The 17263-nt window shown below is 33.4% G+C and overlaps 1 protein-coding gene and 1 non-coding gene across 2 annotated transcripts in view; one reads left to right on the top strand and one right to left on the bottom strand.

Annotated features, from left to right (window-relative positions):
• LOC105344080 (macrophage mannose receptor 1) overlaps positions 1–13009 on the bottom strand; it is a 50680-nt gene extending 37671 nt beyond the window's left edge. Inside the window, exons 1-3 of the mRNA XM_034469008.2 lie at positions 12839–13009; positions 11966–12211; positions 10332–10466 (exon numbers count right to left, since the gene is read on the bottom strand). Coding sequence (XP_034324899.2) covers positions 10332–10466; positions 11966–12211; positions 12839–12881 — 424 coding nt within the window. The 5' untranslated portion in view covers positions 12882–13009. The remainder of the gene's footprint in view (positions 1–10331; positions 10467–11965; positions 12212–12838) is intronic.
• Positions 13010–14293: 1284 nt separating this feature from the next.
• Positions 14294–16605, top strand: LOC105317555 (uncharacterized). The gene has a single exon (XR_010714920.1). It is a non-coding gene; the product is annotated as an uncharacterized protein (transcript).
• The last annotated feature ends 658 nt before the right edge of the window (positions 16606–17263 follow it).

The raw sequence follows: 17263 nt of genomic DNA, 5'->3' as shown, positions 1-17263 counted from the left end.
TAAGTACAACAAATAATTTTCTATAATATCAAACTGCTAGCATTCATGCCAAAAATACTCCATTTCATAGAGCTTTATTTGTGATGCTGAATAAGTAAATATATTATTCACCAATTCCTATAATTTGCTTTGTTTATCTGTGTATATTTAATATTCATGTCGTTATGCATGTACATGTATATCGAGAAGGTCATGGTGTACACAGCACACAAGTCAGTGTTTTTGTCTAGATTTTTGTTTTCTCTCAAGTTGTGATTAATTTTGCTCTCAATTATAACCTTGTATTAGTTATGAAGAAATTTTGGAGAAAAATCAGTGCCGCGAGCGTGATTTGATCCCACGTTAGTACAATAGTACTACTTACATCGCCCTCCGCGCAGCCACTGCGCCACTCGCGCTTCATTTGTACGAACATTTTTTTTTTTTAAATATAAGGTAAGGCTATCGTTTAAAAAAGGAAAAAAACTGAAAATCAATAAAAGTAAAGCTAATTTTTTCTTCGGAATAATATATTCTTAAAAATAGAGAGTATTTCACCCCTTGTTATGGTTCTTTATTCAAAATTTGAATAATTACTTGTTGATGTTTTATAGTAATACCAGGGACATTTATGTATATCACCGCCTGACATGGAATGCACCGATCCAGCTTTATTTCCTTGGGGAGGTGGGGGGGGGGGGGTTCGGAGTGACATTTTAGTTTGCCAGGAGGTCAGAGGCATATTTTCGATATTTTTTTATGTTAATTTAAATTTTCAAGGGGGTCCGTCCGGTCAATGATACGCGTTTTGTCACTGCCGGTTTGATACTCAGCTTAGCATTAGCTTTGAAATTCGTTATCATTTATATGTTCTAATTAGAAACCAATTATATTTTTTTTATTATAGCCGAAGCACTTGTTCATTCTTGAAAATGATTCTCTAAATCATGCATGTATTGCATTTAACTTGGTTTTACACGAAATAATTTAATTGAATGATCAGCCCAAATTTGTGGCATCCCGTTTAATACATGTTAAGAAGCCCGATAATTAACAGTGTTTTAAAACTTACGCACATTTGTATTGATTGGCAAAATGTGAATATAATAATCTTCGTTTCGGGATGGAATTGTAACGGGCTTAGCAAAACCAGGGACGCTGGTGTCTCACTGGCAAGAAAACTACCAATTTACTTAAAATGATATATGTCGCATTGATCCACATAAATATCTTATGCCAAAAGCTATCTGATTAATTAATTCAAAAATTCATTATTATTGATAGTAACGAATAAAAGTTGGTTAATAATGTTTACATTCACGTAATAAAAACCGTGTTTGATTTCGTAGAGACGGAAGACCTTAATGATAAGTGTTCGGTAAAAATTTCTCGCTTCTGAACTTCCAGTAAAAAAAAAAAAAATAAGAACGCAGAACCTTAAAAATGGATGAAAAAACAAAATTAATATAAAGATTCACAATTCACTCCTTGTATGTGCCAAATTTCCATTTTATCATGCAACTTGATATACTGGTTCACAGCCAGTTTCCAAAACTCGGAAGTGGAGTGAAGACAAACGAGGGGAATAATTTTGCTATCATGAGCAGTAAGTACATGTATGTTCTTAATTATTTTCTTCATCCAATTTTAGCCTACAGCGAGTTCACCTGTGTCACGTGCTTCTGTTCAATCTGGTATCTGCTCGCACGTGTCTTACACGTGTATATCTCCATTCTTTGTAGAACAATAGGGTGCTAATTAATATACACAGACTGACACCTGTAGATACTACCATGTGAATTGGTAGATGCTTTAGGACAATGGGATAGTAATTAGGTATACACAGAATGTGTCTCCTTGGTCAGTTGACTTATCTATGAGAAATTCATAATGAACACAACAAAGACTTTTAATGCTACATGTAAACAGCTGGCACATGTAAAGCTTATTTGTAATTGACTTCAACACAATATTTAAAGTAATTAAAATGATATTATAAATAAAATGAATGTGCAAGTAATAAAATGTTGAAAGAGTAGATTATCATATATAGTCAATGTAATACAAATCATTGCATTCACCAAACTATATATGCATTGATCTATATTGATAAAGTTTAAATACAGTTTTGTAACTACACTTGTATTGTTTTCATTTTAAGGAAATATTTATAAGTAATATGAACAGATCCATATTTCAATTTTGTCATTAGTACAATTGGCAACATTTTAAAAAACATTATATAGTCTGGCATCATGTCTATTATAGACTGTGCACTGTTGCATTCTCTCATTGGGGGGGGGGGGGAGGGGGGAGGGTGGAGACTTTTTTCAGGACCCGTTTCTGTCGTTATAGTCAAATTATTTTACTACTCCTATTACAAAGTAAACTAATATGTCAACTTATATTCTTCCCAAAATATTATACATGTGTATAAAATTATCAATTATTAATGTCTTTATGCAAAGCATATTTTTAACAAAAATTATTAATTTGATGTAATATATATCATATACCATATGATGATTGTAAAAACTTGAATAACTTAATTGAATGAGCTGGTCATCTAAGATAGTCTTACCAATTTTTATATAAGTCCGTTGAATGATTTAAGTTATATGTAAGTAAGTAAATCATTTATTTTTGTGACATGTGTATCTTTAATTTACAACTGAGTAGTATACAATTACATAAATCAAACACCTGCCCATTGGACCTATGATAAGTCACTGTTAACACTAAGTTATGATTTTATGCATGGGCAAGAACTTAATTTGTCTTAATTAAAATGCAGAATGAATAAAATTTGCAGCTTGTCTTGGAAAATTACAAATGAGAGTTTGAATTTAGAAACTAGAGAAATTAGAGAGATTATTTGGAAAAATAACAATTTGATATAGTTTTTTTCTGAGATTGTAATCTAAGTTCATTTTAGAAGAAATTGGAATGTGTCCTCTACATGTATTTTGTCTACAGAGTTTTCATGTGCACTCTGAGTCTAGACAAGTTCACCCTGAAATTGTGCAGTCTCTATTTTCAGGGGTAGTATTAGGACTATATACCCCACACCGAAACTGTGCCATTGTTGATCTAGCTAACAATATGTTTAGGAATGTTCATTGAGATGTTATTTTCTAGGCAAACATTTTCCTTTGATAGTTTGTATGTTCTTAATTTAGGAGTATTTAATGTGGATATATCCATTTGCCATCTTAGTTCATGTTCTAACGGCTGTTTGCTAATAAAATGAGTTAATATATACATGAAGTACATGGGGGCATATTTTCATAGGTTGCCAGCTAGTATATCTACATCATCTAGAATAGACATTGTGCTTTTATGAATAGTCCTTGTCACACTACTACATGTACATTTTAATACGTGTATTGTCAAACAACAATTTATGTACTTGATATACCATATGACTGCCCAGAAAGACAACAACTTCAGTAAATAATGAGTAACATAAATACAAGGCTTTTAGTTACTAAAACATCTTGTCAATGAATAGAAGAAGTCGATCAGAAATAATTAAGTACTACATGTAGGTAACTGCAAGTTAAAAATCAGAATTAATCCTTTAAAACCTATGGCCAAAAACTTTCAGAGAGAGAGAGAGAGAGAGAAAGAGCTAGAACATACCCGGTATATATAATCATGTTCATAATTAACTTTGAAACAAACCAAAATCATTCATTAGGGGAGAGAGAGAGAGAGAGAGAGAGAGAGAGAGAGAGAGAGTTGTTGAACATTAGGGTTCACTGGTTAAAAATACATGTACCTGGTATGTATTCAGAGCTTTATTTAAGCTCATTGAGCATTGTTGAGTAGAGTATTAGGAAAAATTTAATATGTAACATAACTATTGAATAAACATTTAAGTGTTTGTAGTATAACCTCACAATATCCATAAAAGTACCACTGAGGCCAACATAATACAACTGCATGATAAATAAATGTTATTTAAGAAATTAATGGGTTCTAGCCTCTGATCCGCCATTCAGTAAATATTTTAAAACAATCTTGACTAATAAATGTCAATCATATAATAATGATTCCAATATAAGTCAGATGAGCAAATCTAATATTTTGAGGCTGTATTAGCAATAATTTTTGAGAACCTTAAATTTATCACAATGATAGGACCCAGTTCATTTAACAGGCATGGGGCAATGACTTTTTTCATAAAGGAAAAGCATGGGACAAAAACTTCCTTAGTATTAATTAAGTACCTGTGGGATGAACACTTTTTTAAAATAAGTTACAATTCCCAACTCAAGAGGAACAATTAATATCTTTAAACATATTTTATTTAAAAAAAAATAATAATTTAGGAGGGAGTTACTCCCATTATTATTCAAAACTGTCTGACTTGCTCTCTTTAATTTACACAAAAATTCTATGAAAAGATGAAATTAGAAAGCTTATGCAATTCTGAGAAAAAATATGCATTATATTGCCAATTCCATTGAGGTTTAAGAAAAATATAGCCATTTAAGTGAACCTACCATTTCCCCACTCCTCTATTTAACACAGATTCATGGGGCTCTCCTTTAGTAAAACATATTAACTTAATCTTTTAAACATCAATTGTTGTTCAACCTCCTTGAATAAGAAACCTTATTCAGTACTACATACATCTACATAATATTACCATGATAAAAGCATCAAATCACTTAGAAATACTCTTACATGTATTACACTCCCCGTATTTTGATTGTCAGAAAAAGCATTTATAGTTTGAAATATTTTACCTAATATTATGAAACTTGTTGCAATTTTCTTGGGTCATTTCTTACACATATTTGAAATAATCATCACTGATGCTAAGAAATTGCTCTTTTTTTGTAAATTGGATGATTTGTAGCATTTTTATTCACAACTAGACATGCCATCCTGCATGTGTTTTTTTTTTTGTTTCCATGAAAATGGAAGTTAACAATCATATTTAGTGAATATCTTATCTATTCTGGTTTCTAGTCTCCTTTTGATAAACAGTAGGACCTGCAAGTATGATATACCTACCTTTAATTTAAATAAAATTAAAACACACCAGGGTTACGCTGGAGATGGATATATATATAAGAATTTCATGAAAAATGTTCAATTTTTACATGTATTTCTACATTTTTGACGCATATATATTTACAATAAAAGGGTAAAAATATGTTGATTCTTGTTCGTTTCAATAGTAGTACCGTAATTATAGTAGCTAGATGTTATTTGAAGGTCAAGTGTACCTTTTCATATCATACATGTATACGTAATGAAAGAAGGGAGATGATTTTTTAACTAATGTAAAAACATCTTAAATATCACTTTTGCACAGGATACATACACTTGGGTTTTTAAGGTTGATACTATAATAACTACATTTGTTTACATGTAATTACATTTGTATTACATTTGAAAGAAACATATTCTTTAAAAAAAAAAATGGGTTTATAATTTGTCAGGTTTCTTATTGGTATTTCATAAAACCAGAGAGCAACTTCACTGCAGATCTATAAATTTAATGATTAAATTGATAAAAACTGTTTTAAAAGTATTAATTTATTTTTATCTCAGTAATTAACTTAAGCCTATAAATTGTCATCAGAATAGGAAATTCCAACTTTCTGGGTAGGCCAAATTTTACTCAAGTGGTGGCCATTCTACACATGTAACCGAAGAGGGAGTATTAATAAACTCTCCTTCTGTATGTATATAAAAATAATTGTTTACATTGTACCTTTTGTAATCAAGTCTCCCAAAAGAAGTTTGGAGACATTGTTTTTGACAGCTAGCGGTTTCTTCTTTTTCTTCTTTCTTGCCTCTGAACTTGTCCATCACTTTTCTCAGAGATGGCTGCATGAACAGAGTTGTACACAACTCTAGATCTAGAATATGATAGGCCTGCATACCCTGTTTTAAAATTTAAATTTTTTGTTTTTAAATTGGGGTTGGGCAACCATAGTTTTGGGGGTCAAATAGGGGTGGGGTCTAACACTGAATCCGTAGGGGAAAATTATACACTATATTGTAAATGGTTATCACTTGAAAACCGTTAAAGATATTGACATGGATTTTTCAAATGCTAAATATATTGAGTGTTAATTATGGTCAATACATGGTACATTATAGATATGATCTCTGGGGACTATATATATTCCCCAACCCCGAGGTTTGGGAAATTACTTAATATTTAAAAAACCGTGACTCCTCACCCCTAAACCATATAGATTCTTGTTCCTTGTGCAATGGGGCATCATATGGTATATAGGTTATGGCCATATGGGGGTGGTTCCGTCTACCCCTGAAACAGGAAGTGCCCTAATTTAAATATCTCATTAAATTCCTATGAGATCCCCAACCCCAAACTACTTATATTCTTGTTCTTTGTGTTAAGGGGCATCAAATGGTATGTAGGTTATGGGCCCTTGGGGTTGTCCTGGCCCCCATTGAACAGGAAGTGTCCAAATATCTCGAAAACGGTTGAGATCCCCACCCCTAAACCAAATAAATTCTTGTTCCTTGTGTCAAGGAGCATCAAATAGTATATAGGTCATGGGCCCCAAGGGTGGTCATGACCCCCCCCCCCCCCCCCCCCTTTGAACAGGAAGTGCCCAAATATCTTGAAAACAGTTGAGATCCCCGCCCATAAATCATATATATTCTTGTTCCTTGGGTCATGCCGGTTCACCTGATGTACAGTATCAAATCAAAATTGAAAACAAAAATGAGTCTCCTTGCAGCAGTGAAAAGTAAGAGTTTATAGGTTTACATAAACAGAAATATTTTTATTAATATTCAATAGAATTGGTAATTTTTGGTATTTATTTTCTCAGAATTTGTTAAATCTTATTGTTATAAGCTCTATTAAGTCATTTCAAGAAGAATATGTTATTGATGGTACATATAATTTAGCATGTGTAATTCATTAGATGGATATAATGACATTATCTAATAAATTAATACATTGGTTGTTTGAATATTGGTTTTACTAGACTATATGATCAGACAATTGAATCATAAGTGTTTAGTTAACCCCAACATACAATCAATCAAGATGATGTATTTAGAGGACTTTTTATCCTCTGGGATAAAATATCCCAACATGGTCATTCATAGGATTTTAAATCCTATAAAAGCCTTTTATAGGATTAATTATCCTATCAACACCAAAGATGGGAGAAAAAATCCTACGGGAGTTTATATCCCACAAAGATTTTTTTCTCCCATGGGATTTTGGTGGGGTTTGAGATGGGATGAAAAATCCCACCAAAATCCCATGGGATTTTGATATTTGAGAGACAATTATAAGGAAACTAGAGCAATGTGTACATTCATGCTGACATGATAGGATCAAAGTAAAATGTCCCACCAAGATATATGAACAAAAGTAAGCTATGTCCAACGGAAATGGTAGCGAAAAGCCCGGATCTTGTCATGTCCGGACTTAAATGTCGCACTGTTTAAGACAATTCGCAAAGTGTAAAATGTGTCAGCATTTTAGAACTATTAATTATCTCTTAGAAAGCATACATGCGAGGGTTGATCCAAAAGTAATGTCACAGATGCGATAAAATTAAAAAAAAATCCTCGTAAAAACACAAAAACTTGAGATATCTATCTATTTGTATTCAGATCTGAAAATTTTAATGCATTACGATAAATATTTCTGAAGATAAAATACATGTATTTTGTTGAGCGTGAAGCAAGGATAGTCGCCGCACGCTATCGACGTCATTTCTAGATCTTTGGCGTTCTGGTAGAAACCGTAATTTTAGTACTCTATATAAATTGGCCACAGTTCTCTATTTTACATTTTTTCCCGTGAAGTAATGATTTACTCTTTTTGTAATTGATGGGGTAGTATATTGAATATTATTTAATGTGCAATCAGTTTGTCGAGGTCTCTTCAAGAAGTCATAGGCGTAGCTTTATGATATAGCTCATGACGTAAAAACCTAATTTTAACTTTCCTTCAGAGTGATATCTTCTGTCTATTTAATTTATTTATTTAAATGACATATGCTTTTATTAAATATTGGAACCATGTTAAGGGTATCCTATTCACTCGCTCTCAATTTTAGGTTGATATATTAATTCCAGTACATCTTCTAGTGATTTCTATCCATAGAAGCAAAAAATGCCTCGCATCACTATTCGCATGTCCAGTCTCTTTATTTCTTGGTCTAGAGACAAAAGGCATTGAGTAGATATCCAAAAATGGTCGGTAACGTTTTAAAACAGTTAGAAAAAGTCTATGATATATCTATTTCAAAATATTGTGCTGTTTGGGTCTTTTTAAAATTTTGAAATTATGTTATAATTTTACATAAATACAAACCTAAAAAAGACGTAAATTCATGACGCGGCGATTTCACGTATATAACATGCTATAAACATCAATATCTTGTTAAGTGTTCAACGAAATTTAATCAAAATTTTACTTCAAATTAGAACTTTGATAAGGAAAATTCTGATGTATCATTTTATACAATACAGCACCAGTGTGAAACGCAATGCATAGTGTGGCATTACTTTTGGATGAACCCTTGTATTATAAATTTTTATTTCAATTGCCGTTTGGTTTTTGAAACAATATAGTTTAAAAAACATTACAAGTTACGTAACTAATTTTTAAGTTAATATTCCCATCCAATTGCGCTGTATTATGTAACTAATCTAAAAAAAAAAATAAATAAATATGAACTTGTTTCTGTATAAAATTGACAAATTATACGGCAGTATAAGGAAGAGATTTTTCCTTAGTTATTTCATATTCGGTATCTATTTATAATGAAGATTTTATTCTCATTAATCATTAAGGTCAGACGCGACCACGCGACCTATTTTATATTATTCACTACCACTTTTCCCTATCTAAGCAACATGAAAATTAAGTTTTTATTGCGTAATTCCATGATTAGATCTCAAGTTAAATGATATTGTTCTTTTGCGACATATTTTTTCATTAAAAAATATATACTATGTTTTCACTTGTATTTTGCATGCTATCTAAAGGAAAATCCGAAGTATCATAACTTTTAAAACAGCCTGGAAATGTACCCTGAATTTTTTGACATTAGAAGAGGGTTTTTTTTAAAATGCAAATCAAAAACGACTGAATTGAAGAACGTCTCAAGTGTTCTGAAATATAAACAAAATTTTATGAGAAAAAAAAGAGAATGCCGACAGATCAACACGTATACTAAATTAATTTTCGCGCACTCATCTTTTTTTTAAAATTTTGATTGACTTTTTGTCTATAATTCTTTCATTTCTAAAGTACTAGTAAATAAAAATGCTGTCTCTTGTTATATAGTTGGGTATGTAATGATTTCCTTTCTTTTTTTTCTTCTTTTTTTTTCTTGTTAGAAACCGATGCGCGAGTAATGCATATATACAAGTTCTCTCTTCTGTTTTTAGTGAAAGTTGAATTTATTTCTTTTTTTAACTGATGAAAAAGAAGAAAACATTTTCATTTTAAAACCTGTAAAATTACATTCAATTGTACAACATTTATATCTAATATTAAAGGATTTAAATCACAAATACAGGAAACAGATTTTGATCGTAAAAAAGATCGAATTATCAAGACATTTTAAATCACGCTTTCAGAACATACATGTATTTTCGCATAAACTCTGTATTTTATATCAACAACAAAAAAATTTTGTCTGTAAAAATAACAAACTGATAAAACATATTAAGAGTACAGATGATTGCAGACTTAAGTATATAACCCTAATATGTGCAAATCATGGATTTTATTCCCGCCTGGCTTTCTGAAATTTTTTCGTCTAAAAATCTATAATTTTTAAAATCTGCACCAAAAAACCTGACAGAGAAACCCCCGGGGAAAGACTGATACATAACCAGTTTTCGAGGGGTGTGGGGGGGGGGGGGGGCTACTATGGGAATAGCTGCTATAGAATGCCGGTAGGAATCTGTCATACATGTACATGTAAAAATTGTGTCATATTAGAGCAGACTGTTTTGAAAACGTTCATAAAATTTGATATAACATTACCTTGAAGAATGAATCTTTACATAAAAAAAGTTCAATTTTCAGGTTCAAGGAAAACTTGTTCAAACAATTTTTGATAAGCATATTGTCTGATGGACATGTACTTTTATGCTATTATGTGTATCCTACTACATGCATAGGGTCGGGACCGGGGTGGGGGGGGGGGGGGTCAGAGGGGGGCTTAGCACCCCTCCCTTAATTTTTTTTTTGCAAAGTTTGACATAACCATAATCTCCTTTTTTCTTTTGCTTGTTCAAGATTTCTTTTATAAGTCTAGCCCCCCCCCCCTCAACTTCCCTTTTCAATTTGCTTCCGACGCCACTATTCATGGATGTACCTTTAGTTTGACAATCCTGTCCCGTCCACTTTGCGTCACACACACAGCTGTAATAAGGGGACTGCCTGACCCCACGACTTATACATATCCCGCCGTTTTGACACGGTTTCATCATACAAGGGTCAAATTCTGTCGCTGTAAATAGAGAAAGTGGGTAATGTTTACTGTTTAGTATGGGTGCTCCAGTTCATTTGTTTTATACGTAGTACAACCTTGCATCGTACAACGCTAAATTGGCTTCGTGAAAAGTTTACTTGCTTGCCCCATTGGATTACATTTCGGAGTGTTCCTTTGCAAACAATAACTCAAGAGTTGAATTTTCCGTCATCAGAAACGGAAAAATAAGAATGCTTCATATTTTCTTGTAATTGCATCCAAAAAAAGGATGCTTGGTTCTCCATAAAAAAAAATATATCCATGCGATTACTTTTTAAACTAACTCATAAAAAACTTAACAATTGATTTTATTACAAAAATCGTCTTTGTTTGAAAGAAGGGACTGAGTAGATACTATAAAATAGCAAAGTCTTAAAGCCACATCACTAACGAAGCCACTAGAACAACTAATGACCGAATTTCCAAATACCCTGACCTTCATTATGCAGTACTATTATTGCTAGGAAGTTCCTCTGAAGTGTATGTTTACTATATAAACAATGCGTAAAAAAAATATGTCATTCAAATAGTAAATACAAATTCACATGACTTAATTGTTCAGATATTTGCTTAATAATTAAATTAAACCGGATAGACAAATCAAGCACATGTACTTCAAAACTTACTCCGAAAAGCATAAACATTGTAAAACGATTTACGACTACGTACACTCCATGTATCTGTATATATATCTATATGCGTAAATGTTCTGGATTCGTGCATACCTACATGTATTAGTGAAAACTCTGAATATAAAGTCCACTGTATTACGTCAACATTATACTAATTGCTCCTTAAGAACTCATTGATATATATGTCAAGTATTTCAAATGGACTTCCATTACAGATTATGGGATTTTTTGAATTCTTTGACTTTTGTTCCTTAGTTGACCTAGTGGATCATATCATAAGTCAAGTATTTGTAAGAAACTTCCGGTTTTTTTAATACAGAATTATTGAATTCTTTTCGAACGGATTAAAGATTTCCTGCATTTACCAAAACATCATTACATGTAATCCGAGGTGTTGGGTTTTTGTTGTTGTGAAATTTTCATAGCATTTATCTCATAATCAAATTTGAATTCAATTCACAAAAATATCAACCTATGAGAAATGCTAGAGTTAATGTTGATCTTCGATATATTCCGGATAACAATACAAATTCAAGACCTTAGTCTCAAAAAACTAGAAAAAAAACCTTCACCATTTTTGACATTGGAAGTGCTTTACCATTACAACCATCAATGAAATTTTTAGTAGGGATCTTCGGAGTCCCATTCACGTTTCAATTTGTGCATCAAATTTCGATTGCATATAGCCCTACGCTGCTAAATTTTGACAATAGTTTTTTTTTCATTATTGTTATTTTTTTTATTTTTTACCACTTGGGGGAGGATGATGGTTCCAAATTCTAAAATTTGCATATCTTTTAACCTGATTTCATCCATCAGTTAAAATTCAAAAATGAGGAAACTTACTGCATTGGGATACCCCGCAACTTTCCAACACAGTTTCCGGATCCATGGTGTAGCACCAGGGACCGTTCGCACGGTCATCCGGGTTTCTGCAGAAATTCTCCTCCGTCCACAACCACGTGAAGTTGTGAGCGTGGGGAAGATGTGACCCCCACGGCTGACAGTCTCTCCCGGACGCTGTGACGTTCACTTTCCCGTTGTATCCGCGCCCGAGTTTCGTTCGGTAACAGTCTTCCGCCGATACATCGCCTTAAAATACACATGGATAGATAAATGATAAGAATTTTAGCAGGTAAAAACAGTTGCAAATTAAAGTTAATCCTATACATCAGATCAGCTAGTTGGCGGGAATAAATAGAAAATTTAGTAAGAGCTTTTTTTTAAAGTACGTAAAAAAACACTGTATTTGATATAGATTCTCCTAGCCTAATGATTTTAAAATGAGTGTTAGTTTCTTTACGATGGCTCACTACACATTGAAACAGATTTTAAATCGGCAAGAAATTGCTTGATTATGAAAGATAGCACGATGCATAATCAGTTATAATTAGTCAAATACGTAAAACAACGTGCAATTTTGTATTAAAAATAACTAATATTCAAAAATTTAACTTAGTATATTAAAAAAAAAAAGCCCCAGGCGGATTCGAACTTGTAATCTGCGGTTCACAAGCATGAAAGCTAAAATTATATTCAACCAAGACGATTGACACATAACAAAACAATATGTGATATTGTGTCTTAAAAAGTGCAAGTCTTGTTAAAGTGAGCTACCTTAAGTCCGACTGTCATAAAAACAAAAACTGTCTAGCTTATGTTGACATTAACTTCACTGTGCATTTTCATAAAGAAAAAAAAAAAATAATAATACCTTACCTTTTATACTGGACAGGAACAGAAATGTCACAAAATACAGCATTTTCTTTGTCTACTTCGGCTAAAACAATAGAGTTTGAATCATTGCATAATGCTGTTTTGAACAAGTTTGTTATGGAACAGTGCGCTTTCACTAACGAATGTGCAATGAAAATTTGGCGTCGGTTTGTTTTGACAGTAGCAAATTAGCAAAATATATATATATATAAATATAGACCAATTGCTGATGAAACAAGTCCCGCGGGTCAAAGTTTATTTTAGCACAATCATAGAAAACATCCATGCACTCGGTCAAACTATTTTCTCAGAAGTCTATTTAACACGCTGTATATTTCTCGGTATACTAAGTATAATAATTTACCTAATAGTTGTACTGCATTCTAATTTACAGGTCAATGATTACCAAGATAATACAACCGCATTCTGTCAAATCATATCTGTTTTTTCTTAAATCATTCGAACTTTAACATTTGTCGTCAAATAAAGCGGATCGAATTCCACTGACTTGCAAATATTTCGCGTTAGTGATTTGAATAGGAAATGGAATATTTGTGGGTTTATATGATTTTGTCTTTTTCATGTAGTACACCGCAAATTAAATATATATTGTCAACGTCTATTTTTCAAATAATTATCTGATACTGAAAAGGAACATATTGGTTTTTTTTGGTGATACAGCTAATTAGTGTTAATGACCATAAAAGAAAAAAAAAAAGAGGCATATATGAAAGTCATGATATTTATACATAAGAATTTTAGCCTTCATAGTGGTTCATGGTTATATTCATAAATTCAAACGTTAATGTCGTTTGATTAAATTGAACCAATACAAATTAACACAAATTGATTAAAATTAAGACATCAAAGGGAAATTTAAATCAAAATTAAATAAGGAACAATCTTATCATTTTATTCAGTGACACACGCAAAAAAATGTAATTATATAAACATGTTATACATAAAATCAGGAACCACGGTGGGATGTGGGTGCTGGTTTGGGGGTGGGGTGAGGGGAAAGGTTTTTTTTTTCATTCTATGCAACAGAGGCCTATGTAAATTGAAATAGTTTTTTTGGCTTAGTTTTTAAGCTTCAATTAATTTAAGTCATATTTCAATTCTTATCTTCATTCTTTCTATATGAAATGAAAATCCCTTATAAAGGCAAAACAAAATTCTGCATACGTAATCTGATTGTACCAACGACAAATAAAACATACGTATTTAATCAAAAAACATAAAAAATGAGAGGTTCGCCAGGTAAAATAGAGAAAGAAAAGGTGCAGTATGAAGAGAGAAAAAACCCATGGTCAGAGCAAGCATAATAAATCTAACTGTTTTGGTAATTAACGCATGTTGTAATTGCTCACACAGAATTAATACAGGATAGTATACACTACCTGGTATAAAAGCGATATTTCATTCTTGTTGACAGAGAAGCTCCTAGCGCCTAGCCCCCTATATAAATATACGTAAACCTACGAATGGTGCAACCTTGATTTACATAATTATACATCAGACAAAAGGCGTTGATGTGAAGCATTTATGCAAAAAAATTAAGGTTGGTCAGATTTTGAATTTTAAATTGTTTATATATTGAAGTAAGTCTGTGACTCCAGAGAATCAAGTAATTTTTGCCAAGTAGCATGAATTGTCACCTTTTCGCAGTAATTGTTTGGATCGGATGTTATATAGTCACGCCAGTGTTTTCGGAATGTATACAAGACCAGAACTGCTCTCTGCCATCTTGTTTCTGTGGAACGTTTGAACATCCTGTCGGTAGAAAAAATACTCCACAGATAATTTATTTCGCCCTTGATGATGGCGTCAACAGCGAGGTGGCTGAGTTCTATAACAGGCTGTTTCATCCAAGTAGGAAAAATCCCAATGGATGCCCTATCACAGCTACCCTCATGGCCACCAGAAAAGGCACGGATTTTAACATCCTACTAGATTTCTACAACAGGGGTTTTGAGGTAGCCACACACACAGACACGCCGTCCGCCATTACCAACACAACCATACTGGAGCTAGAGATCAAAACTGAGCGACAGACCATTTTGGACAATGTTTTCATGTCCGCCAATGACATTCAAGGATGGAGAAGTCCCTATCTAAAAACAGCTGGAGACGAACAAATCAGGGTCCTGAAGAAGCTTGGATACAGGTACGACACTTCAAAGACGTTTGTACGAAAAAACGCAACTGGCGGACTTAATTCATTCCCCTTGACTACAGACTTCCCTTGGCCGTATCCATGCAATATCCCACCCTGCTGGACGCAGTCTCACAGCAACTTCTGGGAGGTTCCTATTAACGCTTTGTGGGACTACAAAAAAGCATACCCGTGCCCCACTGCAGATGGGTGCCACAATCGACCAGATACGGAGGAAGATGCCCGAGAATTCATAATGATGAACTTCAAAAACTCTTATAATGGCAATAGAGCACCCCTCGGTTTCCACATGATGGGGAACTTCTTTCGCCATGTTCCCTTTTATCGTGCCATGGACCGTTTCATAAAGGAGGTATTAATGCTGCCTGATGTGTATATTATACCAATTTCTAAAATGTTGGACTGGATGGAGCAGCCGGTGCCACTTGCACAGATAACTAGGTACGAATCTTGGAAGTGTGCGCCGCTAGCATCACCAACCCCTGCCATGCCAGCTCTCCCGACACTAGCACCAAAACTCAGTGCTGAAAAATGTGTGCAAGGCCAAAACTGTAACCTTCCTTCGTGCTTTTGCAAAACTTTTGAACAAAGCTGACATTCCACAAATAGTCTATCTGGCCATAGATGACGCATTAGACACTTCTGTTTCCGGTTATTTTGAGAGACTCCTTTTTAACAGAACCAACCCAAACGGCTGTCCAATCTCTGCAACATTCTTTGTCCCCACAACTGGCACCAACTATACCTTAGTCCGCGACTTTTACGCCAAAGGAATGGAAATAGGATCACATAGCGTAACGCACAATAATGTGATCACAAGGGAGGCCGTTTCCAGAGAAGCTCGACGTTCAAAGGAAAATTTGGCAACATATGCAGACATACCTTTGTCCGACATTCTAGGTTACAGGAGTCCGTATTTAGCAACTGCAGGTGACGACCAAGCCGATGTTTTGCAAAATCTAGGATATGCTTATGATATATCCTACACTTTCACAAGGAGGCCGTCCTATGCCAAAAATGTATGGCCACTAACTGCCGACTTCGCCTGGCCTCTGCCATGTAATGTAGCTCCTTGTCTCCGACGACCCCACAGAGGATTCTGGGAAGTTCCTGTGAACTCGATGTGGGACTACACAAATACAGACATATGTGCATATGCCGACGACTGCCAACGCCCGCCTCCCACTCATGACCACGTGAGGAGGTACCTCACCAACAACTTTAAAAACTCATACGAAGGAAATAAAGCACCATTTGGACTTCATTTTCATGGAAGATGGTTCCATGAAAGCAGAAACTATATGGGCTTTAAAGAATTTTTGGACTATTTACAGACACTGCCAGATGTGTATATTGTGTCTGTGAAAAAGATGTTAGATTGGATGCAGTACCCCACACCAAAAAGCCAAATACAAACTTTTGGACCTTGGAAATGTGCAGTAATGAAACGTCCACAATTTCAACAATTATCATAGATTTTGCACCTTAACATTTTAAAGAATACATAAAGCCCACTGCATGCATGCACCGGTGAATTAGTTCTTATACTTGTTATAATTTTAGTTATTTAATAAATGTTATTATGTTTTCTCTATTATTTTCTTTCTTTTCCGTGTGTTATTCAGAAGTTAGTTTTCCAACACTAAGACGTTATGTCTCAAATTCTTATCAATATTCATGGCCTTATATTCATATGAAAATGTGATGGGTCGAATGAGTATACTGCCAAGTAGCACTTTTGCTAGCCAATGATTTTTTTTTGTTTAACAAAATTTTTTCACATAAGTAAATTTACAGGTACCGACACACAAAGAATATAATTTGCATCGTTTGGAGCTTTAGCTAAAATTGCTGTAAATTTTACCCAATACCTGTAATTTTAAAAATATTTCAATTAACCACAGTTAACTTACAGAAGAGTAATTATACTGATTCAATGTATACGCAATTTTGCTAGCCAATGAAACTTTAGGAGAGCTGTTTGAACCAACGAACCAATCTCGTGATAATGTTTAAATACGCCTTGTTAATTAGGATATTGGTGCTTCCTTGCAAGGAAAATTCGGATTGTTTATATCAAACAAAGAAACTATAATTCCACATAGCGTTATACTGAATTAACACACTCAGACATGTCTATTTCTTTAGACAAACTACTACATGTATTTTCGTATGAAGTATTGATACATTAATAAAAAAATCTAATTAAATTTTTAGAATTTAATATCATTTCTTATTTAGAAAAATCCAAT

Source organism: Magallana gigas, chromosome 6 (genome assembly GCF_963853765.1).
Source record: "Magallana gigas chromosome 6, xbMagGiga1.1, whole genome shotgun sequence".
Classification (NCBI taxonomy): Eukaryota; Metazoa; Mollusca; class Bivalvia; order Ostreida; family Ostreidae; genus Magallana; species Magallana gigas.
The sequence above is the reverse complement of the archived record's forward strand: the minus strand, read 5'-3'. Positions and strand labels throughout refer to the sequence as shown.